Below are 27,390 nucleotides of genomic sequence, written 5' to 3'. Positions count from 1 at the left end.
TACATTGATTACCGGATTGATAATCGGTAATCTTCAATTGTCAATTCAGTCATGGCTTACTTAAAATTTAGATAAATTTTAACACCTAAAATAATTTGCTCTGAAAAATGAAAATATCTCGAAAACTAATAAATTTGGGCATAGGGAATGTTATATAAAAATTAAAGTACGTTAATGTTACTTTTCGATAATGATATAAAATACAGGGTGTTCCATTTAACATTACTGAGAAAATAATGTACTTGCGTTTTGACTCACCCTGTATTTGATATAAAGAAAATTAGCAATATCAATAATTCTTAAAAATTTTGAGAATAAATAAAAAAATATGGCCTTAATAAACCATTGCTGTTGTGCTTATTTTTATTTATACAGGGAGTTACGATTTTCATACAAAATTGGTTATAACTTTGTAAATACCCTGTAAAACATTACAAACCTTTATATTTTTGTGATGCAGAAGTTAACAGGATTTCGAATATAAAATAAAATATAGGGTGTTCCATTTAAAAAAACAAAGTTAGGTCTGCCACTGTGTTATCGAACACCCTGTAACATTCTAACTAATTTTATAATGTGAAGCTCAAAGGTGGTTAAAATTTTTGTTATTAACTTTTATTGCTATATATTACTATAGCGGAGCTATTGAGCTTTACCTTACTAATCAATCACTCTGTATAGTAATTTATATCCTAACTTAAAAATACTAGCTTACTTGTTAAGTTGGTCCAGAAGGTCTAGAGCTCCTTCTCTATCATGTGCATTCTCTTCATCGCCTGCTAGCTCTAGCCCTTCCTCGAGCATTCCAGTTATAAGAGACGGATGATTACAAATCTGTCTCAACCGGAGCAATAGCACAAGAATCTCGTGCTGTTTAATATCTTTAAGTTTATTGAGTCTTAACAACTTCTCTCTCATTAGAAAGTATTCTTTATTGGCCCCATTTGGACCTTCTAAGGTGTCCAATTGGTAATCTCTTGCATCTTGATTCTTTTCTGCTCTTTGATGTAGAAATTGAGCGAATAAGGTACGGGAAAATATCAGGATTTTGCTATACACATCCCTCTCCCTTTTGGTTAAGTCAACTGAGATAAGTTCCCACTTTCTTTCGGGCATAGCATTTAATAGACCCTTTTCAATTAATTCTGGTTTTGTTCTTCTTAACATAAGCGAAGAAATGACCTGAAAGTTAAATAAAATTAGTAAATAGATATTGTACCAAGAGTACTTTTGACCGACCCCCGTATAACGGTTCGCACCTCGAACGCGTTGGAATATTCTGGAGAGAGCACGATATGTACTGAAAGTGGTGTAGAGGAGCGAGCGGTAGGTGGAGGGTCATGCGAAAACGAGAGATGGCGAGTCCAGGTTTCTCGAGAATATCGTTATTTCATATCTAAGGTGTCCCAAAAGTAGCGGAACGGTCGAATATTTTGCGAAATGAACATCGGATCGAAAACGTAAGAAATATGTTTTCAATAATTTTCAAAAATCTATTAGACGGAGAGGCAGCTCCGAAAAATCTCTTGAATTTACTAAAGCTAGTTTTTTCACAGTTGATTACCGTGATTGTGTAGAGAAACATACTGCGGTCGGTCAAGCGAAACGTAGAACAGGGGTTACTGAGAGGGTATCAAAGTTGCTTTCCTACGAAGGTAATTAAATCCATTTACTAAGGATAAAAATCAGTACACACATTCTAAATTGAATATAAATAAAAATTATTATAGTCGGTCAGCTGTATGACGGGACAAAGCCGGTCGGTCGGCCCCACTGAATGTACAGGGTTATTCACTATATTTTGACCCCCTTGTAAACTGTTTTATTTACAGAATTAGAAAAAGATTTTTTAATTATGATTTTTTGACATATATATCGTACTCGTAACGTCATCCATCTGGGCGTGATGACGTAATCGACTATTTTTTTAAATGAGAATAGGGGTCGATTGCTAGCTCATTTGAAAGGGTATTCAATTCTCTATGCAGTAATATCATTATTTATACAGGGTGTCCAAAAAAATGTTTGAATTATTAATTAAACAATTAATTTAATTAAAAAAAAATTTTTGGACATCTTGTATAAACAATCATGTTAATGTTTATATTACTGAATAGAGAATTGAATAACCTTTCAAATGAACTAGCACACGACCCCTATTCTCATTTAAAAAAAATAGTCGATTACGTCATCACGACCAGATGGATGACGTCACTAGTACGATATATACACACACCCAAACTTATATGGAATCATCTGATATTTCTTACTATTCCGTGCGAATTTAAAAAAACGAACACATGAAGTTAAACAATATTTATTTTAAAGCAATTTAATAACAAATACATAACAATTAAATAAAACAATAAAGTATTTAACAAACAAATTGAAAGTAGTTGTTTCAAAGTCAATAGCATTCAAAATGTCAATATAAAACAAATAATGTTTAACTTGTTTTTATTTATTTTTTTGTATTTTGTGGTAGTCAGTGTTATCACCTCTAGTCCTTATGCAAGCTTCAATTTGCGTGGGCACGCTCCTAATCAAATTATCAACATTTTGTTGTGGTAGGTTGCTCCATCCTTTAAAAGCAGCTTGTACTAGCCGTGCGATGTTTTGTGGATTATCCCGTCGAGCTCTAATTTTTCTTTTAAGCATATCCCACAAATACTCTATAGGATTAAGCTCGGGTGAGCAAGCAGGTCACTCCAAACAAGGGATACCTTCTGCTTCAATGATGTCTGTAGTCACTCTAATGGTATGTAGAGGTCCATTATCATGCAATAAAATTAAATTTTCTCCTGTTGCACCTCTCCAGAGCCTGACTACAGATTATCAACATACCTGTGAGCAGTTAAAGTTGATTGGATGAAAATTAAAGGAGTTTTTTTACGGATCACAATTCCTCTCCAGAACATTACACTTCCCCTTGTATATTTGTGAACAGATCTGACAGTTTTCGTTCTTGCTTGTCTTCCTCAACCTCTAAGTACACGATTTCGTGGGTCATCTGATTTTCCATCTGATTACATTAAATCCTGACTGTTTTTGAAAATAGCACATTTTGTCAATTCCCAATGTTCCAGTTTTGGTGGTGAAGACACCAATTTAGGCGATCAATCATAACTGTCTCCTACTGTATACTTATTGGTAAGAGCTCTTCTTCTTATCGTTTCAACTGAAACAGTTACACCTGTAGCTCCCAAAATCTGCCTTTGGAGCTGCAGGTGAGAAATGGTTAGGTGTCTTCCAGATGATTGGACAATTAAATGATCGTGGAGAGCCGTTATTACTTTTGGCGACTTTCCCTTGCTTTATTTTTGAGCTTTCCTAGTTTCTTTTACCTAGCATATGTTTTGGACAGAACGCCCTGTATTACGCCTAGCTCTGCAGCTATGTCCATCTGAGAACATTACTTTCTCCACAAGACCAATAGTCTTTCCTCGTTGTAAGTTTTATAACCCCACATGAGGCATATTTTCGTTTTTGGGCGCAAAAGTTAGTTTACTTATTTTCGTTCAACTTGCAACTCAAGCAAATAATCTATACCGTACCGGGCTGTACTATCCGATTGTCTTATATATTTGTTTATTTTCAATAAAAACCTTTAATCTTCGCAACAATAACAAGTTTTTTCAAAAGAAATAAATATTACTTTGAAATACATGGTGATTCCATATAAGTTTGGGTGTGTTGATGTCAAAAAATCATAATTTAAAAATTGAATAGGTTTTGTATTTTACATTGTTTTCTAATTCTGTAAATAAAGCAGTTTAGAGGGGGGTCAAAATATAGTGAATAACCGTGTACATCCATTGTGCCGACCGACCGTCTCTGTCCCGTCATACAGCTGACCGACTATAATAACTTTTATTTATATTTAATTTAGAATGTGTGTACTGATTTTCAGCCTTAGTAAATGGATTTAATTACCTCCGCATGTAAGCAACTTTGACAAGCTGTCAGTACCACTTGTTCTACGTTTCGCTTGACCAACCGCAGTATGTTTCTCATCTACACAATCACAGTAATCAACTGTGAAATAACTAGCTTTAGTAAAAATCAAAACACATGTGCATAATATTTTTCAAAAACCTATCTGATGACAGCAAACACGACCCCCATTTCACATCCTGGAGGTGGGGTGGGGGGTAACTCTAAAATCTTACGTAGGAACCCCCGTTTTTTATTAGATTTTTGGATTCCTCATGAAAGAATAAGTAACATTTATTGGAAAAAAATTTTAGAATTGAATAAAATCCATCAGACTAAATGCAAGAAACAATATACTAGTTCAACCGTGTTTGGAGGTATGGGCTCCAAATGGCCATGTCTGTTCTACTCCACAGATGTGAAACCTGGAAAGTGACAAAAACCCTTACCCACAAACTGCAGGTATTTGTTAACAAATGCCTACGAATAATTGTTTGTATTTTCTGACCTAACATCAGAAACGAAGATCTGCTACACCTGATCTAACAAAAGAGGGTAGAAAATGAAATGAAGTCCAGAAAGTGGGGTTGTATCGGCAACACGTTTCGAAAAAATAGCTCTAGTATTGCAAAGACTGCCCTAGAGTGGAATACCCCAGGAAAAAGAAGTCGCCCAGAACAAACTTGGATAAGATCAATCATGGACAGTTCTAGAGGTTAGATAAGTAGTGCAGTCACTGAAGGTTTTCACCTCCGATTTCGTTGAACCTCCATCGATTTTCATGAAAATTGGTGAGTAATTAGAGGATACCTCAAGGAACAAAGGTGACATGGTGCCAACTTGCGCTTTTACCCTGGTGGTGGATGCCACCCCTTCTCGGGGGTGAAAATTATTTTATTAAAAATAATACCATAAATCGATAGAGGGACAAATTATAAGCAAAATTTCTCATATTAAGTTATCAATATAAATCAACACTTTTTGAGTTATTAAGACGAAAGGTTTAATTTTTTCGTAAAAAAATGCATATTTTAAATCGGTTTTTCACGTATAACTCAAAAACTATAAGCTTTTACAAAATAGTTATTATTACTGAAATTGATGATAATAAAAAACTGAATATATTACTTACTTAAAAAACTAAACTAATGTTAGTTCAAAGTGAGTTATTGGCAATTTAATGTGTTTTTTTTTCGACGAGTACTCAAAGTATTCAAGCTTAAATAACGGAAAAACGATGCAATGTATAAAATACACCTGCAAATCATTTGTCAACGTATTTCGGAATACCTATTAAATGAGCTTCAGAACAAGTTAATGGCGTCAAAATTAAGCAAGTCGGTCTTGACGGTCCAGTTAGCTTGGGCTCAGTCGATCGACAAGTTTAGTGGATTTGCGATTTGCGGTCGCTGGTTCGAGCCTCAGCTAGGTCATGAAATTTATAAAAGGCCAACGCCGTAGTATAAAACTCAATAGAGTCTACGGCTTGGTCTGGAATAAACTGGCGTCTGATCGGCCTATGGAGGAGCGGTACGGGAAGGGATAAGGGCTTCCGGCTTGGTGATACTCCTCCATAGATCCCTACCGAAGGGCGTTGACGCCTAAGAACGGTGTATACATACATGATGAAAATAAAAGAACCCTTTCAAATTCTTTAGGAAAAATTGAAAAATAAAACATACACCATCTCCACTAAAATTAAAAGTTATAGTAATCCTTACAAAAACTTTTTTATATTAGCACAAGTAATGATTTCAATAATTTTGACCAGTTTAGAATGCATATTTTTGAAAAAAAGGTATAATTTAAAAAAATCATAATTTTTAAAATTATTGTAATTTTCATATTCTTTTGATAATAACTCCAAAATACTCAATATTCGTAAAAAATGATATTTACCCAAATTTTAGTTTTTTCTGTGTCAAATATTTTACCTGTTTTACTATTTCCATGGGGTAAAAAATAACCGAGATAGAAACGTTTAAATCTTAAATTTTGCTGTGAAAACCATGCACCAAGGGCAATTTAACCTTTTATTTTTAAGAAAGTAAGGGGTTTAAAAGATTAAATTGAACGTGGTTAAATAGCCATTGGAATTAAATTTCAAACGGTTTTTAGACAAACCTGATATCTTAAAAATAAACGGAGTTATTAAAAAAACCAATAACATATTTTGGAAAAATTTTGAACTTTTTTTTAAATTCTGGTGCATAAATTTTAATGCTATCAACATGTTCGGGGGCTCATTTGATAGATATTTTTAAGTACTTTGACAAATGTTTAATAAGGTTATGTTATAAAATGCATCATTTTCCCGTTATTTCAGCTTGAATATTTAGATTTTTTACTCGCCAAAAAAAATATATATTCAATTACCTATACCTCACTTTTAGTTAGGTACCACAAGTCGATAGAGGGACAAATTATAAGCAAAATTTGTTATATAAAGTTAATAAAATAAATCAACACTTTTTGAGTTATTAAAGACCAAAGATTTTATTTTTTGGTAAAAAAATGCATGTTTTAAATCGGTTTTTCACGTATAAAAAAAAATTGAATACATTCCTCACATATAAATAGAACTAAACTAATATAGTTCAAAGTGAGTTATTGGCAATTGAATGTGCATTTTTTTCGACGAGTACTCAAATCTAAGTATTTAAGCTTAAATAACGAGAAAACGATGTAATGTATAAAATATTCGTGCTAAACATTTGTAAAAGTACTTCGGAATACCTATGAAATGAGCTTCAGAACAAGGTAATAGCGTCAAAATTAGGCAAGTTGTGATGAAAATAAAAGAACCGTTTCGAATTTTTTATTAAAAAGTGAAAAATAAAACATACGCCATTTCCACAAAAATTAAAATTTATAGTAATCCTTACAAGAACTTCTTTATATTAGCATAAGTAATGTTTTCGATAATTTTCACCGGTTTAGAAAGCACATTTTTGAAAAAAAGATATAATTTTAAAAAATCATAATTTTTTAAATTATTTTAATTGTCATATTCTTTTGATAATAACTTAAAAAATACTCAATTTACGTAAAAAATTATATATAATCAAATTTTAGTTTTTTCTATACCAAATATTTTACGTGTTTTACTATTTCTGTAGGGTAAAAAATAATCGAGATAGAAACGTTTAAATCTTAAATTTTGCTGTGGAAACCATGCAAACGGGGCCATTTAACCTTTTATTTAAAAAAAAATAAAGGGTTTAAAAGATTAGGTTCAACGTGCTTAAATATCACTTGGAACTAACTTTCAAACAGTTTTTAGATGAACCTGATATCGTAAACACGAACGGAGTTATTAAAAAAAAAAACATAACATTTTTTGGAAAAAATTTTAAAAGATAAATTTTGAAAAAAATTTGGAGCATAAATTTTAACGCTATCAACATTTTCGGGGGTTCATTTGATGGATATTTTTAAGTACTTTGACAAATGTTTAATGAGTTTATGTTATAAAATGCATCAATTTTCCGTTATTTCAGCTTGAATACAGAGTTTTTTACTCGCCGAAAAAAATATACATTCAATTACCTCTAACTCACTTTTAGTTAAAATTAAAAGGTTTTTTAGTAAGGGGTTTATTTCCTTTTTTATTAGCTTCAATTTTGAAAATAATAACTTTTTTGTAAAAACTTATAGTTTTTGAGTTATTGATGAAAAATCGGTTAAAAACATGCATTTTTCTCAAGAAAGATTAAAATCTTTGATCTTTAATAACTCAAAAAGTTTTGATTTATTTTAATAACTTTATATAACAAATTTTGCTTAGAATTTTCTCTATCGAACTATGGGGCTATTTTCAATAAAATAGTTTTCACCCCCGAGAAGGGGTGGCATCCACCCCTAGGGTAAAAGCGCCAGTTGGCACCATGTCACCATTGTTCCTTGAGATATCCTCTAACCACTCACCAATTTTCATGCAAATCGATGGAGGTTCACCGAAATCGGAGGTAATAGCTCATATCCACCTTCAGTGACTTCACTAAAGAGGCTAAGGAAAGTCTTGGAATGAGGTGAAGACCTTAGTGCAAAATAAAACTTGATGGCACGTTGTCACTAAAGCTCTATGCTCCACTTAGTTCAAGAACTGTATTCATCATTATCATACTACAGAAAATTATATAGGGTGTCCCAAAAGTAGCGGAACGGACGAATATTTCGAGAAATGAACATCGAATCGAAAAACTGGAAAATACGTATTCAATATTTTTCAAAAATCTATCGAATGACAATAAACACGACTCCCCACTCCACCCCTGGTGGATGGGTGGGGTAACTTTAAAATCTTAAACGAAAACCCCCATATTTTTTATTGCAGATTTGGATTCCTTATGTAAAAGTGAGCAACTTTTATTCGAAACATTTTTTCGAATTGTGGATAGATGGCGCTATAATCGGTGAAAATGATTTATCGTGATACCATAGGCAAATTATAGAAACGGTCTAAATATCTCGAGAAATACACTTTCAAATGAAAAACCAAAGAACACGTGTGTAATATTGTTCAGAAACCTTTCGAAAGACACCAAACACGACTCCCCCACTCCACACAATGGAGGTGGGGCTGGGGGTAACTTTAAAATCTTAAATAGGAACTCCCATTTTTTATTGCAATTTTGGATTCCTCATGAAAGAATAAGTAAAATTTATTCAAAACATTTTTTAGATTTGTTGATAAATGGCGCTAATAAATTGCATTTTTTCGATTATAGCGCCATCTATCAACAATTCTAAAATATGTTTCGAATAAATGTTACTGATTTTTTTACGAGAAATCCAAATCACCCACCTCCAGGGTGTGGAGTGGGGGGCCGTGTTTGTGGTCGTTCGATAGGCTTTTGAAAAGTATTAAAAACATGTTTTTTGGTTTTTCATTTGGAAGTGTATTTCTTGAGATATTAGACCGTTTCTGTAATTTATCTATGGTATGACGAAAAATCGTTTTTACGGATTATAACGCCATCTATCGACAATTCGAAAAAATGTCTCCAATAAAAGTTGCTTACTTTTACGTAACGAATCTAAATCTGCAATAAAAAATGGAGGTTTTTTTTTGGCCCTTGGGAGCTATGCCCATTTAGCCAGCACCAAATCCTAAACTAAAAACTATCTAATCCTAACAAGCAGCGAGATTATGACGAAACCAAAACGAGCAAGGATGGAAAAAGGAAAAACACTTTTCACACCCAGGGATCGATCAGGGTGACTAACCACAGAATAGGTAGACCACGGAAGCAAGGGATATTATAACAACCAGGAGAAAAACAAAGGTTATTCAAAGCTAATCCTAATCTAAAGTTTTAATTTACACGACTTGAGAAAACCTAAAAGAATATTAAAGATTAAAATTTTATTTAGAGCCAGTAAATTTATGAGATTGTAAGGAGGGAAAAGGTTTTCTTGCATCAGCTGAATGTATAATTTTTTTCTATGTATGTTAAACTTGTTACATGCGAAAAAAATGTGATTTAAATCGCTTGGTATATTACATATTTCACATAAATCAGACTCTATCAGACCAATCTTGAACAAATGAGACGGGAAACAGGCATGTCCAAATTTTAAACGGCTTATGGTAACTATATCATATCCCGACAAATCTTGATTTTTGTGCCAGTACTGCGTTGGGATCTCTGGATGCAACAGTGTGTAACTTGTGGAGTGGTTTGCGCAATATTGTTTCCATCTTAATTTCCAGCTATTCTTTAAATTATATTTACTTATCGAAATGCATTCTTGTAGTCCAATATCATTTGAAATTTCCTCGCCGTTTAGACTACCGTCTTTCGCTAACTCATCTACTTTTTCGTTATTTTGGAGACCAATGTGCGCTTTAACCCAAGTAAAAATTATATTGAATTGCCTGCTCGTTAGGTCAGATATTAGTATTTTTAAGTCTACTATAAATGGATTACTGCTTACAGAATTTGCGTTTAGTTGGCTAGAGAAACTTTTTAGGACTGATAAAGAGTCAGACAGTATGTTTATTTTTTTTATATCATGGTTGTCAGCGTATTGGCATGCTTTTATAATAGCTATAGTTTCAGCGGAAAATATTGATGTCATGAGATTAAGTTTGAATTTTTTTTCAACATTAAGTGCTGGTATATAAAAAGCACAGCCTACTCCATGTGTTTGTTTTGAAGCATCCGTGTACACTTGTATATGGTTAGGGTATCTAGCAGTATAATTCTTAAGGATGCATTTGCTAAGTAGAATATTTTCAGAGTACATCGGAATTTCGATTTTTGAGATCTCTAAGGACTTAAAAAATTCGAGTTTCGGTGGATTTTTAATAATGTTACTAATATTACAAGTATTTCGAAAAGCTGAGCATAAAATGGGAGACGGCTTTTTTGACCAATACTTTATTGTTAGATCGAAAGTGTTTAACATAGAAATTTTATGGATCAACTTCGGGTCTTTTATATATGATTTTAGAACAAACTTTTCCGCTAACATTTGTCTTCGGATATCTAAAGGAGGTTCCAAAGCTTCCGCTCGCAAAGAAATTTAGGTTTCTATTTAAGATTTTAAAGTTACCCCCACCCTACCTCCAGGGAGTAGAGTGGGGGTCGTGTTTAGTAACATTCGATAGATTTTTGAAAAATATTAAATACAAATTTTTCAGTTTTTGATCCGATGTTTATTTCGCGAAATATTCGACCGTTCCGCTACTTTTGGGACACCTTTTGTATAAAAATATTTATACTCACCGTGTGTAAGCGTTCTGTACCTCCCGTACTCTTATCTCCTACCCATCTCTTCCAAACAGGTAACTCATCGAAAGGTGTGCACCTTAAGAACTTTAACAGAGCAAACATGTCCAATTCTTTATTTTGAACGGGTGTTCCTGTCAACGCCCACCTGGATTTTGCCGACAATCTACAACACGCATCAGATGTCTGCGATTTGTGATTCCTAATTTGGTGAGCTTCGTCTATAACAATACGTCTCCATTTGACTTGGAACACGGCACCGTTTTTTCTGCATTCGTTCTTGATGATGCTGTAAGTGGTAACAACCATATCGTATTTTGCTAATCTTTTTGCTTTCTTTTCCCGTCTAGGGCCATGGTAAATTTCACAAGATGCTAAGCCTCTTGTTGTTCTTACTTCCAATTCCCTGGACCATTGGTTTAAGAGACTAGCAGGGCATACAATTAAAGTGCCCCCATTATATTTTTTAGCTTCTACCCCCTCTTCTTCATTTTCTTCGTCGAAGTCAGGTTTTTCAAGCTCGTTGCACTTTAACATTAGGGAAATCATGGTAAGAGTCTTTCCCAGGCCCATGTCATCAGCTAATATGCCTCCTGATGGCTTTTGGTTTTCTCGCCACATTAGCCAAGAAAGTGCACGGCGTTGATGAGGCATAAGATCTACAGTCAATCCTCTAGGGGGATCTGCATGGTCATCTTCCTTGGGACACGTTTTTAACGATCCATGCAGTTGTTGTAATCTATCGACTGTTAGCGCTTTCTGAGCATTATACGTTGACATGGCTTGTTTACCGAATGTGTTTGGTTGAACCTTTCCAGTACCTTTTTCGATATCATTCCAGGAAAGAGTTTTGGGTGGCACAAAGATATTTGTTATTTGCACTTCATCTTTTTCATCTTCTTGAGGAATCTTCATTTTAGAGAGCGTGTCACCTTCTTCTTTTAGTTTTCTTTTTAAAGTCCGATATCTATCCTTTAAAGACTGACCCTTATCCGGTAAATGTTCCATATTAAGAGCCTCCATAAGTTGCTCAGCTTGTTCAAGGTCTTGTCGTAGTCTCCTTACCATGTTTCTTTGTTCTTGATACTGTCGAGGGGAAACCTACAATAAATAATAAAATATATATCAATAAGTTGGGGGGGACTTCTTTAAGAGCTACAACCTACCTCTCCCTATCTCTCTCTCTCTCTATCTCAGTCTCAGTCTCAGTGTCTCTACCTCGTGTCTCTACCTCGTGTCTCTACCTCGTGTCTACCTCGTGTCTACCTCGTGTCTACCTCGTGTCTCTACCTCGTGTCTCTACCTCGTGTCACTACCTCGTGTCTCTACCTCGTGTCTCTACCTCGTGTCTCTACCTCGTGTCTCTACCTCGTGTCTCTACCTCGTGTCTCTACCTCGTGTCTCTACCTCGTGTCTCTACCTCGTGTCTCTACCTCGTGTCTCTACCTCGTGTCTACCTCGTGTCTACCTCGTGTCTCTACCTCGTGTCTCTACCACGTGTCTCTACCTCGTGTCTCTACCTCGTGTCTCTACCTCGTGTCTCTACCTCGTGTCTCTACCTCGTGTCTCTACTTCGTGTCTCTACCTCGTGTCTCTACCTCGTGTCTCTACCTCGTGTCTCTACCTCGTGTCTCTACCTCGTGTCTCTACCTCGTGTCTCTACCTCGTGTCTCTACCTCGTGTCTCTACCTCGTGTCTCTACCTCGTGTCTCTACCTCGTGTCTCTACCTCGTGTCTCTACCTCGTGTCTCTACCTCGTGTCTCTACCTCGTGTCTCTACCACGTGTCTCTACCTCGTGTCTCTACCTCGTGTCTCTACCTCGTGTCTCTACCTCGTGTCTCTACCTCGTGTCTCTACCTCGTGTCTCTACCTCGTGTCTCTACCTCGTGTCTCTACCTCGTGTCTCTACCTCGTGTCTCTACCTCGTGTCTCTACCTCGTGTCTCTACCACGTGTCTCTACCTCGTGTCTCTACCTCGTGTCTCTACCTCGTGTCGCTACCTCGTCTCTACCTCGTGTCTCTACCTCGTGTCTCTACCTCGTGTCTCTACCTCGTGTCTCAGTCTCAGTGTCTCTACCTCGTGTCTCTATCTCTGTCTCTATCTCTGTCTCTGTCTCAGTGTCTTGTCTCTACCTCGTGTCTCAGTCTCAGTGTCTACCTCGTGTCTCTATCTCTGTCTCAGTCTCAGTGTCTCTACCTCGTGTCTCTATCTCTGTCTCAGTCTCTCAGTCTCAGTGTCTCTACCTCGTGTCTCTACCTCGTGTCTCTACCTCGTGTCTCTACCTCGTGTCTCTACCTCGTGTCTCTACCTCGTGTCTACCTCGTGTCTACCTCGTGTCTTTACCTCGTCTCTACCACGTGTCTCTACCACGTGTCTCTACCTCGTGTCTCTACCTCGTGTCTCTACCTCGTGTCTCTACCTCGTGTCTCTACCTCGTGTCTCTACCTCGTGTCTCCACCTCGTGTCTCTACCTCGTGTCTCTACCTCGTGTCTCTACCTCGTGTCTCAGTCTCAGTGTCTCTACCTCGTGTCTCTATCTCTGTCTCTATCTCTGTCTCTGTCTCAGTGTCTTGTCTCTACCTCGTGTCTCAGTCTCAGTGTCTACCTCGTGTCTCTATCTCTGTCTCAGTCTCAGTGTCTCTACCTCGTGTCTCTATCTCTGTCTCAGTCTCTCAGTCTCAGTGTCTCTACCTCGTGTCTCTACCTCGTGTCTCTACCTCGTGTCTCTACCTCGTGTCTCTACCTCGTGTCTCTACCTCGTGTCTACCTCGTGTCTACCTCGTGTCTTTACCTCGTCTCTACCACGTGTCTCTACCACGTGTCTCTACCTCGTGTCTCTACCTCGTGTCTCTACCTCGTGTCTCTACCTCGTGTCTCTACCTCGTGTCTCTACCTCGTGTCTCTACCTCGTGTCTCCACCTCGTGTCTCTACCTCGTGTCTCTACCTCGTGTCTCTACCTCGTGTCTCAGTCTCAGTGTCTACCTCGTGTCTCTATCTCTGTCTCAGTCTCAGTGTCTCTACCTCGTGTCTCTACCTCGTGTCTCTACCTCGTGTCTCAGTCTCAGTGTCTACCTCGTGTCTCTATCTCTGTCTCAGTCTCAGTGTCTCTACCTCGTGTCTCTATCTCTGTCTCAGTCTCAGTGTCTCAGTCTCAGTGTCTCTACCTCGTGTCTCTACCTCGTGTCTCTACCTCGTGTCTCTACCACGTGTCTCTACCTCGTGTCTCTACCTCGTGTCTCTACCTCGTGTCTCTACTTCGTGTCACTACCTCGTGTCTCTACCTCGTGTCTCTACCTCGTGTCTCTACCTCGTGTCTCTACCTCGTGTCTCTACCTCGTGTCTCTACCTCGTGTCTCTACCTCGTGTCTACCTCGTGTCTCTACCTCGTGTCTCTACCACGTGTCTCTACCTCGTGTCTCTACCTCGTGTCTCTACCTCGTGTCTCTACTTCGTGTCTCTACTTCGTGTCTCTACTTCGTGTCTCTACTTCGTCTCTCTACCTCGTGTCTCTACCTCGTGTCTCTACCTCGTGTCTCTACCTCGTGTCTCCACCTCGTGTCTCTACCTCGTGTCTCTACCTCGTGTCTCTACCTCGTGTCTCTACCTCGTGTCTCTACCTCGTGTCTCTACCTCGTGTCTCTACCTCGTGTCTCTACCTCGTGTCTCTACGTCGTGTCTCTACCTCGTGTCTCTACCTCGTGTCTCTACCTCGTGTCTCTACCTCGTGTCTCTACCTCGTGTCTCTACCTCGTGTCTCTACCTCGTGTCACTACCTCGTGTCACTACCTCGTGTCACTAACTCGTGTCTCTACCTCGTGTCTCTACCTCGTGTCTCTACCTCGTGTCTCTACCTCGTGTCTCTACCTCGTGTCTCTACCTCGTGTCTCTACCTCGTGTCTCTACCTCGTGTCTCTACCTCGTGTCTCTACCTCGTGTCTCTACCTCGTGTCTCTACCTCGTGTCTCTACCTCGTGTCTCTACCTCGTGTCACTACCTCGTGTCACTACCTCGTGTCTCTACCTCGTGTCTCTACCTCGTGTCTCTACCTCGTGTCTCTACCTCGTGTCTCTACCTCGTGTCTCTACCTCGTGTCTCTACCTCGTGTCTCTACCTCGTGTCTCTACCTCGTGTCTCTACCTCGTGTCTCTACCTCGTGTCTCTACCTCGTGTCTCTCTCTCTCTCTCTCTCTCACATTGGGTTGGTAAGAATGCTGTGATGCTACATCTTCGCTGTCCATTTTTATGGTGTTGAATCTTGGACCTTGAACGAAGATATGTGCAAAAAATTGGAAGTATTTGAGATGTGGCTATACCGAGGTATTTTTAAAACCCGACGGACTGACCTGATCACAAATGAAGAGGGCCTCGGAAGAATGAATAAGAACTAAGAGGTGTGACCACCATCAAATCTCGAAAGGAAGAATACTTTGGACATGTAATGAGAAATGAATCCAGATATTCCCTCCTACAAGCCATCCTGCAAGGAAAAATATTTGGAAAAAGAAAAGTCCAAGAAAATAAGGAAAGGATTGCCATGATGATTGCCAACATTCATGTCGGATAGGCAGATCAAGAAGAAAAATGTTCAAAATAGTCAATGTATTAGAGGTAGAAGAGGAAAATACATCCGTCATAATTTGACTGTACCTTTAGCATGGTTGAATATAATGACTTTGTCAATAGATACTTATAGTTCAGAGAAATAAGGGAAAAAATATCCTGTTGGTGACACAACCCCCTCCAGGCCGAAACCAAATTTTTTGAGTAGTATGGACATCTAATAATAACCTATATGTTTCCTGTAGCCGATTTTGATAATATACATAGTTATAAACAAATGAAGATCAAAAAACGGTAAATTTTCGCTTTTTTCGTCTATTACCAAAAAGTTAAGCATTTTAAACAAATTTAAGAGTAAGAAACCCATAAATCGTATAAAAAACTTCAATATGGCGTTCGCTGAATATGTCTATCCTTATTGGTTGCTTAGAAAATTGCAAAATAAATCATAAATTTTGAGTTTTTATAAATATTCATAACTTATGTAAAAATTAACTTAGATCCTTCTTATTGCACGGAATGCTGAGACTTCTGGTGCTTAAATCATACCCTAAATTTCAAAGCAATTCGGTCAAATAGTTTAAAAGTTATTTAATTTGTTTATCCCAAATAAATGTTTTTTGCAACACTATAAGTCAGAAAATGATGAAGTTACAGTAATACTTTAAATAGGTTATGAAAGAAGAAGATTTACACTATTAATTTAATAAAAAAAATGACAAAAAATAATTCTAAATATTGCAAAATTATTTTGCAAGAACATGTCAATTAAAAAGGGGGGAGCTAACGTCGTCCCTAATTGTCCTAGGACAATTGTTTTTCTTTCTAATGTGTATAAAAATTCAGTCTTTCTAAATATGAAAAAATAATTTTTCTACATGTAACGGTTAAAAAGTTATTCTAATTGTTTATAAGTAAGAAAGAAATCGACATGTTTTTGCAACATAATTTTACACCGTTTAAAATTATTTTTTTGTCATTTTTTGTTAATTAATTTAATAGTATAAATGTTCTTCTTTCATAAACTGTCCGAAGTGTTACTGTAACCTCATAATTTTCTGACTTAAAGTGTTGCAAAAAGATGAATTTGGGATAAACAAATTAAATAACTTTTAAACTATTTGACCAATTGCTTTGAAATTTAAAATATAATTTAAGCACAAGAAGTCTCAGTATTCCGTGTAATAAGAAGATTCTAACTTAATTTGTACCTAAGTTATGAACATTTATAAAATCTCAAAATTTATTACTTATTTTGCAATTTTTTAAGCAACAAATTAAGATAGACATATTCAGCGAACGCCATATTGAAGTTTTTTATATGATTGATGAATTTCTTATTCTCAAATTTGTTTAGAATGCTTCACTTTTTAGTAATACATAAACGAAAAAAGCGAAAGTTTACCGTTTTTTGATCTTTATTTGTTTATAACTATGTATATAAATATAATCAAAATCGGCTGCAGGAAACATATAGGTTATTAATATAGATGTCCATACTACTCAAAAAATTTAGTTTCGGCCTGGAGGGGGATGAATCCAGATTATTAGGCCAGGAAATGAATCATTTTGACTCGCAATTTTTTCGTCCAGCATGGATTTACTTACTTGAAATTTTCACAGAAGGTAGGGAATGACCCAAGGATCATTTTCTATATCATACCGCTGTACGCTATAATTTTGGAGGTGGTTGCCACCTCATCTCGGGGGTGGGAATTTTGTACGACATTTTAACCGTGGAAATCGATGGAAAATGTAATTCGAAGAAAAAAATGTTCCTTACGTTTTTTTCGTAAAACTAATTTTTTTCGAGTTATTGGCGGTTGAAAGTAAGTTTTTCGACAAAAAAATCGACTGTTTTAGAGGGTTTTTTGAGAATAACTCGAAAAATATGCATTTAATAAAAAAAACTCTAGATATCAAAATTGTCTCTTTTAGAAATACAAACAAAATCCTTTTATAATTTTTCTACGACCAATACAAACGGAGATATGACATGATAAAGGTTAGCTTTTTTCGTCAAATGCATAATTTGAAATATTCAAAGCCAAACAACGGAAAAACTTTGCATTTTTCGAGGAAAACTTACAGAAATTTTTTTAAGTGCCTATACAATTAGAATTTGCAAAATGAAAAAAAGTTTCTAGCTAAAAATTGAGCTACTTATGATCAAAAGTAGGTAAGTTCCTACTTTTTTCTGCGAAAAAATCAGTGAAAACAACCCCGTAACTACCCTCCTAATTAAAATTGATATTCACTCTTCTGTAATTCTTTTTATATATGTATTATCAATACACCCAAGAAGTTTGACTTATTTAAAAGTCTTAATTTTAGAAAAATTTAAAGAAAAAAGATAAATTTATTTTATGCAATTTCGTATTTTTCACCCTTTTCTTCAAAATATCTCCGAAAATACTGGAGATAAGATAAAAATGATATGGGCCATTCCACGAACATACGCCTGTTTTGGATTACTTCGACAACGAATATTTTACTGTGCAACATAAGAAGTACGAAAGTAAATGGCGCTAATAATTATTCCAATAAACAACAATGTAATTTGCAATTTACTTTCGTTCTTCTTATTTTGCACAGTAAAATATTCGTTGTCGAAGTAATCCCAAACAGGCGTATGTTCGTGGAATAGGGTATAGAGTAAATTGTAGCTTTTTTAGTAACTAAAATTTCACTGTTGGTAGCTTTTCTTTACAGTGAAGATTTGCGAGGTATAGTTGTTTAAATCCTCTATTTATGAGCAAACACCACCTTATTCGAGCCCTTTAAACTCACCCCACCGTAAAACTAAGGGATCTTACGGAGTTTAATTTACATAGTCTTATAGCTCTTAAAAAAAACCCTACAAAATCATTTTTGAAAAAACTTTTTATCACTAAAAATGAAGGAGCTATGTTTATAAAGTGAATTTTTTTTTTCGAAAAATTCGAATAGCCCGCTTGGGAGTGTAATAGAGCATTTTCAATGTATATAATACCACAGAACCGGTTTTTCGGTAGTAATACGTTATAATATGTTCCACTTTCTCCGTTCACCATCATTCATCTTCCCTTCTACCCACTTTTGATGCCTCTTGTGTGAGACGAGCACACAAAAAGATGCTACTACCAAATTCAACAGTGACTTGGAAATGAAAACAACCGAGCAACAGATTGAGGGTGGTATTTTAAAGGTTATTTACATCCCATGCGCAAGTACAACCGCCTGCACCCGATGAACTTTTGAAAATGCTTTTTGCCAATGCAAAAAAGGGTCCGGCGTTTCATGCCGGTGCATCCCACTTGTTCTGGGTGCTCGAAACAAATTGCAACAATAGTCCACCAGTTATAGAAGAAGACGAAGATGACATCGATCTAGATGAAGATGACTAAAAAACTATTTGTATTTGTAAATTCGTATTTTTGTGTAAATAAATATTTTTGTACGTAATTCTACTTTTTTTTCTATATTAAATTATAAAAATTGCAGTGTTATTAAGGGTGGTTTTTAAGGGTTGAAATATTATGATATGGTATCCTAAAGCATAAAACAATCATTATTTAACCAATCAAATCTAAATTTTACCCATATTACGGTTTACACTGCTTTTATATAATTTTTGAAAATAAGGGGTAGTTTAGACACCTAAAAATAATGAACGCCCTTGGGCATGATATAGAATATGAAGTACAGGGAGAGATGATCTTAATCCCAAATTTTTATGCAAATTGATGCAAATTTAAATCATTCTCTTAGGATAAATAAATTTTTTATATATAGCTCCAACAAGGATGGTTTTGGGTTTAAAAATATTATGATATATCCTAAAGCATAAAACAATCATTATTTAACTAATAAAAATCAAATGTTGACCATATTAAAGTTTAAAATGTTATTTTATATTTTTTTTTAAATTAGGGGTAGTTTTCACCCTTAAAAAAACCAAAAGCGTACAACGGCTCAATATAGAAAATGAACTAGACGGTGAAATAAGCCTAATCCCAAATTTTTGTACAAATCGATGCTGGACGAAAAAATTGTGAGGTTTTGCCATTTTTTCAGCTTCATTTCCTGACCTATATGTTTATATTAGCAATAAATCAATTTGGCTTTATGCAATCAATTTGGCTTTATGCAGGGCAGATCAACAACAGACGCAATTTTCATTATAAGGCAGTTGATGGAAAAATACAGGAGTAAAGAAACAAACGGAAAATGCAAGCAAGGGATAGAACAGAATGGCGTAGAAAGCTTGAGAAGGTCGAGGCCCTCTAAGGGCTGTAGCACCAAGATGATGATGATGAAAGAAACAAACGCTCACATGGTATTCATTGATCTTGAGAAAGCATATGATAAAGTTCCTCGAGAGATTCTGTGGTGGGCACTCAATAAGAAAGGAGTCCCTGGTGCATATGTAAAGATTGTGAGTGATATGTATGAGGGAGTAACGACTAGTTTTAGGACAGGTGTGGGAGAGGCTGATAAATTTCATGTGAAAGTAGGATTGCACCAAGGCTCGGTGCTTAGTCCGTATTTATTCTCATTAGTTTTGGACCAAATAACAGCGAAACTGCAAGGTAACATTCCATGGTGCTTAATGTATGCTGATGATGTCGTGTTAGTAGGAAATAGTGAAAGAGACTTGGAACAAAAACTGGAACAGTGGACACGAGCTCTGGAGGAAAAAGGTTTAAAACTTAATAGGACAAAGACAGAGTATTTGGAATGTTCATTTAAAGATGGAGTTACTACAAATAAAATGGTATCTTTGGATGGTGAACTGATTGTAAAAAGCAATAAGTACCTGGGATCGGTAGAGTAATGGAAAAATAGATGGAGATGCATGCAGTAGAATTAGGGCTGGATGGATGAAGGGGAAGGAAGCGAGTGGTGTGTTGTGTGACAGAAGAGTTCCAATGAAGCTGAAAGGAAAATTCTATAAAACAGCCATAAGACCGGCTATGATGTACGGAACTGAATGTTGGGCAGTGAAAAAGAAAGAGGAACAACGAATGCATGTGGCGGAGATGAGAATGCTTAGATGGATGAGTGGAGTGACAAGAAAGGATAAAATTAAAAATGAGTATATTAGGGGAAGTCTAGGTGTGGCACCAATTGATGCCAAAATAAGAGAGCATAGGTTGAGACGGTTTCGTCATGTTCAACGTCGAGACGTAATCATCCAATTCGAAGAGTAGCTGAAGTGCAGATTCCTGGAAGGAGTAGGAGAGGAAGACCAAAGAAGATCTGGGGGGAGACGATTAGGCAGGACATGTTGGTAAAGGGGATTAATATTGATATGACCCAGGATAGAATTGTGTGGAGAAATGCAATTAGGGAAGCCGACCCCGCATAGGGATAAGGCAAAGAGAATGATGATGATGTTTATATTAGCAATACAAATAATTGAAAGTTAAAAAAACCTCTCTACTGTACCTCAAAAAATTCTGAACTCAAAACTTCTATTTTTGGTTCTGTTTTTAGTTCTATTTTTTGTTCTAATTTTGGTTCTTTTTTAAACATCTCCAATAACGTGGGTTGTTTCATTTTTGTTTTGGGAACTGATTCATCGTCGCTACCTTCAATAATATCATCACTGTCGTGTTCAGAACTTGACAATATTATTTGCGTTACTTTTGGTTTCATTTTGGGAAGTAATTCGTCGTCGCTACCTCCAATAACACCAACACTCTCTTCGTCCGAACTTGACAAAATTATTTGAGTTACTTCTCTAGAAGTGCATGCATCTTTGAACTTTGGGGTTCTGTAACTTTATTAAAAAAACAATAAATAATCATTTCGTTGTGAACCTAAACAAGAGCCGTCTTATTTTAGTTAGTTCAGAGAGCGACAAAAGCACACTAACTAGTTTGAACCCTTATTAGGGTTTTTTCAAAGAGCGCATATTTGATTCTCTCTGAATCACCAAAATTCGGGCCGCCGACTTGAAAATATCAATCAAAAAGGAAAATGTTTTATCAAATTTGGTAAGTTAAGGTCGCTGATTACAAATCTAATTTACTTTTTTTTAAACAAAATGGCGGATCCAATATGGACGAAAGAAATTCGAAAATTTTATTTTAGCTGCATTTTTGTTTAAAATTTTATATTATAAAGGACTTTTGAAACTGCTGATTACCAATACACTTTCTTTATGAAGTACAATATTCAGAACCTATTACTTATGTACAGCTGCCCATACATACTCAACAATCGCCAGAAACATGTAATATGCGTCATTTCCCACTTTTGTATTCAAACAACTGCCAGCAATGCATAGGCAGTTATAGGCAGCTAAACCAAAGTGATTATGTATCTCCTTACTATATATTTTAAGATTAATAAACATTAGTCGCAGAATTATGCAGAATTTTGTATTTTTTGAATGCATCTTTACAAAATTTCAATTATTTCAATTATATTTTCACTATTTATGCGTTAACAAATTTAAGGCATTTATTGTTAATAGATGTTGATTTAAGTTACACCTTACATTACTACATACTTAAAAAAGAAGAATCTGCTTTACAGCGATAAAATTGATAGACTACAAAACGTTTTACAGCGTTTTCAATATACGCGTTCTTTTTCACTTTCTCTGCCGACCAAAATAAGCCCGGACATGGCCCACTTGTTCCTGAGTTGTGAACCAGAATACATTCAGTCTGATCTTCATACCTGCGTATTAGGACTCTACGATAGTATGAGAAAACAACTGTAAACATGAAAATCCCTAAATAGGGACTCCTTTTTTCGCCTGATGACCACGTTTTCAGCATTTGGAACCACTGTGCACAGTGGTTCCAAATGCCGAAAACATGGTCATGAACCTTTAAAAGCGTATATTGTTTATACATTTTGGAATTACTTTCGTTCTTAAGGGTTTTTGGTAGTCGCTGATTACGAATCTGGCATTATTTTTTCTGAAAAACAAAATGGCGGATCCAACATGGCGGAAAGAAATTGAAAATATCAATCAAAAAGGAAAATTTTTTGTCAAATTTGGTAGGTTAAGGTAGCTCATTACAAATCTAACATTACTTTTTTTAAAACAAAATGGCGGATCCAATATCGACGAAAGAAGTTCGAAAATTTAATTTTAGCTGCATTTTTGTTTAAAATGTTATACTATAAGGGACCTTAAAAGCTGCTGATTACCAATACATTTTCTTTATGAAGTACAATATTCAGAACCTATTACTTATGTACAACTGCCCATACATACTCAACAATCGCCAGAATCATGTAATATGCGTCATTTCCCACTTTTGTATTCAAACAACTGCCAGCAATGCATAGGCAGTTATAGGCAGCTAAACCAAAGTGATTCTATATCTCCATACTATATATTTTAAGATTAATAAACATTAGTCGCAGAATTATGCAGAATTTTGTACTTTTGGAATGCATCTTTACAAATTGTTAATTATTTCAAGTATATTTTCACTATTTATGCATTAACAGATTTAAAGCATTTATTATTAATAAATGTTGATTTAAGTTATATCTTACATTACTACATACTTAAAAAAGAAGAATCTGTTTTGCAGCGCTAAAATTGATAAACTACAAAACGTTTTACAGCGTTTTCAATATACGAGTTCTTTTTCACTTTCTCTGCCGGCCAAAATAACCCCGGACATGGTCCACTTGTTCCTGAGTTGTGAACCAGAATACATCCAGTCTGATCCTCATACCTGCGTATTAGGACTCTACGATAGTATGAGAAAACAACTGTAAACATGAAAATCCCTAAATAGGGACTCCTTTTTTTCGCCTCATGACCACGTTTTCAGTATTTGGAACTGTTAAGAGGAGGATGGTGGATCAAATTAATCAACGGCTTTAGTTACAACTTACTTTATTGCCTACAAACTACATAATCTAACTTCCCTATCTAACCACGCTACATTGTTACACGACGCTTCTCTATTGCTTGCAATGTTCTCTTCATCAAGTCTCTCATACTACTCCTTGTTACGCCTGCGCGACCCTAACACTGCGCGCTAGACACTATACACTGTACACACTACCAAACGCTACACACAAACCTAAATCATATACAATATAAGATGTAATTCCTAACACGCCTCCTTACATTTATATTGTATTTACATCAATAATCTTTCAAATCTAACATATTTCGAAATCTTTCAAATTTTTCTCGGCACAAGGACTTTGTAAAAATATCAGCTATATTATCATCTGAATCTACCTTAACTACATTGATTACATTTTCTTTAACATACTCATGAACATATTGATAATGAACTTCCACGTGCTTTGAATTCTTTGTAAAATTTCCATATTTTGCAATACTTAATGCCCCAGAATTATCTTCATATATATCAATCGGTTTTTCTAGTTTTACATCAAAAAATCTTAACAACTCTTTTACAAATATTAACTCACTTACTGCTTCTGACAATGCTACATACTCTGCAAACGTCGAAGCTTTTGTTACACTCTTTTGCTTTCTTGATTTCCAATAAATTACATTACCAAATAATCTAATTACATACCCAGTTGTAGATTTTCTGTCTAAATGATCACCTGCCCAATCGGCATCTACATAACAATCAACAATATTTACTTTTTCATTTTTCTTATAAGACAATTTTAAATCTTTAGTTAAGTATAAATATTTTAAAATCCGCAAAGCATATTTAAAATGTGTTTCATTATAGCAATTTTGAAATCTACTCAAATAATTAACAGAAAAACTTATATCAGGCCTTGTTGCCGAACTTATATACAATAAAGCACCTATCAAATTTCTATATTTAATATTTCTTTCACAAACATCAGCTTTATCTAATTTTAAATTTACTTCCATAGGAGTACTGTATAATTTACTATTTTCCAAATCATACTGTTTGCTTAATGACTCAATATATTTAGTTTGGTTTAATTCCATTTCCTGACTGCAATAGTTATAATTAACTGTGATACCCAAATACTCTTTAATATTTCCAAGATCTTTCATCTTAAATTTATCTGACAATAAAATTTTAATCTTTTTAATTTCATTCAAATTTTTACTACAAATCAATAAATCGTCAACATATATCAATAAATAAACAATATCATTTTTACTTTTATTAACATATAAGCAAGGGTCAATCTCGCTCCTTTTAAAACCCAATTCTATTAAAAATCTATCTAGGCACTCGTACCATGCCCTTGGACTTTCTTTTAAACCATACAAAGCTTTAATCAATTTACAAACTTTATTTGAACCATCTTCATACCCTTCAGGTTGTTTAAGAGGATCGGTACGTATTTTCGGCTGTAATGCTATTCAAATGGGGATTCATTTTTTTCAAATCCTGAGAAAACTAATAAGTATTTTTGAAAAATTTAAACGCAGAATGAAAGATTACGTTATTAGCGAGGGCCGAAAGTCCCTGAGAACTTCTATAATGTTTATTTTAATAAGTTACAGGGGTGAAAAAACTAAGAGAAAATTTAGTGTGATTTTTAATTTCAAATATCTCATTCAAAATAAACTTTTTATTTATTCTAAGGGACTTTCGGCCCTCGGTAATAATTTAGTCTTTCATTCTGCGTTTAAATTTTTCAAAAATATTTATTGGTTTTTTCAGGATTTGAAAAAAATGAACACAATGCCGTGGTAATATTTTCCAAATCTGTCTTTGTCTTACAACGCACTCAACCGAATATAATATTGTCAGCATATATTGTCAGTCAGACACTGACAATCAGTGACAATTTTAAATATTTGACATTGCATCGGGAATATTTTGAGAAATTGATTAAATTAGTGTATTTGATAAATAATTGATTTAAGACGTGAACTTAATAAAAAGTTATTTATTGTGTATTATTTGTGGAAGATCCAAGCAGAGAATACATCAGATATATCCTGTGATCCAAGTATTTTGTTGTTAGAGATGTTCAAAATTGTAAGCGTTCCAAAATAACAACATATTATTAAAAAATCACTTTAACACTTAATTATGACATTTTCAAGTAGAATGACATTCTAGTAATGTTTACATATCCACACCAGTGTGAATTTTACTACACGTAATTTTCCGTGTAAAGACAGAAAAAGTAGGGATACACGTAAAATATTTGCGAATTATGTACCCATAGCCTTAATATAAACTTCAGAAATTACTTTACCATTTAAAAAAGCTGTTTCAACATCCATTTGTTCAATTACTAGGCCCATTTGACAACAATATGTCAATAAAAATTTTAATGACTGCATCTTAGCAACAGGTGAATAAATATCGTCAATTTCATTTGTTTGCTGAAAACCTCTTACAACCAATCTAGCTTTATAATTATCATCAGACTTTTTAGTATATACCCATTTAACATCCAAAACTTTTTTATTTTCAACATTTTCGACCAATTTCCAAGTTTTATTTTTATTCAAACTATCAATCTCCTTATCCATAGCCTTTTCCCAATACTTACTTTCATCAGAATTCATCGCCTCCTCAAATGTATGTGGTATATCAGTTCTACACATACACATAATAATCATCAAATTTCTTTGGAGGATTTTTGTCTCTTTGAGATTTACGTAACTCATTATGTTCATTTTCGGTATCATCCATACTTTCATTTAAATTTTCATTTCTATTGTCAAAAGTTTCATCTATTGATTCATTTTCATCATTTTTATCATTGTCTGATTCAACAAAATCCAAACCTATACATTTAACATTTTCTTCAACGATATCTACATGTCTAGCAACAATGACTCTACCATTTAAAAGTACACGATATCCAACATTACTATAACCAATTAAAATTCCCATATCTGCTTTTTTATCCCATTTTGAACTTCTCCTTTCTTCTGGTTTCCTAACAAAAACTTTACTACCATATAATCTTAAATTAGAAACATTCGGTTTCTTTCCAAAAAATATCTCATAAGGTGTTTTCTTTTCAATAGTGTCTGATAAAGTACGGTTTTTTAAATAAACCGCTGCGCATTCTATTTCAGGCCAATATCTTTTGTGTATATTTGCTTCTGCCAATAAGCAACGTGACATATCCATTATCGTTCTGTTAAATCGCTCAGCTGTTCCATTTAGTTGATGTACATACGGAGGACAATGATCAATCTTAATCCCTTTTTCCTTTGCAAATGCATAAATCCTTCCATTTAAATATTCTTTACCATTATCACATCGTAAAACCTTTATTTTCTTACCAGTTAAATTCTCACATTCATTCGTATATTCAATAAAACAATCATATACTTCTGCTTTTGATTTCATTACATATATTTTGGCAATTTTACTATAATCATCAATAAAAGAAACAAAGTATCTCTCACCATTAAAACCCTCTGTCTGAAATGGACCGCAAACGTCTGTATTAATAATTTGTAAAATATCTTTAGCCCTTTCTCTATTATTTTTAAAAGAAATATTGTGCATTTTATTTTCAATACAAGTTGCACACTTCATAAATTCAGATTCTACTTCATTTGGGATACCATCCAATAATTCATCTTTACACAAAGTATTCAAATATTTAAAATTTACATGACCTAATAAACGATGCCATTTTTCCTTCTGACTCATATTATTCATATTTCTATTTGCAATATTTACACATAACTCAACTGATTTCAATTTACTTTTCATAAAATACAAACCATTACGTTTTACTGCTATAGCTGTCATATTATCAAACTGATCAAAAACTTTGGACATATTACCTCGAGAAATAATCTTATTATTTTCAGTTATTTTACTATAACTTATCAAATTTGACTTCATATCTTTAACATAAAATACATTTTTCATATCTACTAAACTCTTTTTACCAAAAACATCAAAATAACTTAAAACATTACCAATTTTAGTAGCTTTTACAACTCTATTATCCCCTAAATAAACATTGATTGGATCTTTAAGCAATTTACATTTATCAAAATACCTGTCATCATTAATAATGTGATCTGTACACCCAGAATCTAAAATCCATTTAATTTCATTACAATCAGCTGTACTTACAATTTCTGTGTTGTGCGCAACAGACGGCGCATCATGTGCTATGCTTGTCAACCAAGCACTGTTCTTGTCAACTTCATTCTTCTGTCCTTGTCGGTTGTAATTTTGTGTGTTGCCTACACACTCACCACGCTGTCCTGTGCTTGTGCGCTGGCCTCGTG

The 27,390-nt window shown here is 34.8% G+C and overlaps 1 protein-coding gene across 2 annotated transcripts in view; it reads right to left on the bottom strand.

The window, feature by feature from the left end:
* LOC126887350 (transcription termination factor 2-like) overlaps positions 1 to 27,390 on the bottom strand; it is a 67,008-nt gene that overhangs the window by 22,953 nt on the left and 16,665 nt on the right. The window contains exons 3-5 of one of the 2 annotated variants that reach the window (XM_050654804.1): positions 20,664 to 20,991; positions 10,668 to 11,771; positions 716 to 1,182 (exon numbers count right to left, since the gene is read on the bottom strand). In XM_050654804.1, coding sequence (XP_050510761.1) covers positions 716 to 1,182; positions 10,668 to 11,771; positions 20,664 to 20,991 — 1,899 coding nt within the window. Of the gene's footprint in view, positions 1 to 715; positions 1,183 to 10,667; positions 11,772 to 20,663; positions 20,998 to 27,390 lie in introns of both variants that reach the window. The other variant, XM_050654803.1, reaches the window with a different exon arrangement.

The sequence above is a fragment of the Diabrotica virgifera genome, chromosome 6 (assembly GCF_917563875.1).
Source record: "Diabrotica virgifera virgifera chromosome 6, PGI_DIABVI_V3a".
NCBI lineage: Eukaryota > Metazoa > Arthropoda > Insecta > Coleoptera > Chrysomelidae > Diabrotica > Diabrotica virgifera.
The sequence above is the reverse complement of the archived record's forward strand: the minus strand, read 5'-3'. Positions and strand labels throughout refer to the sequence as shown.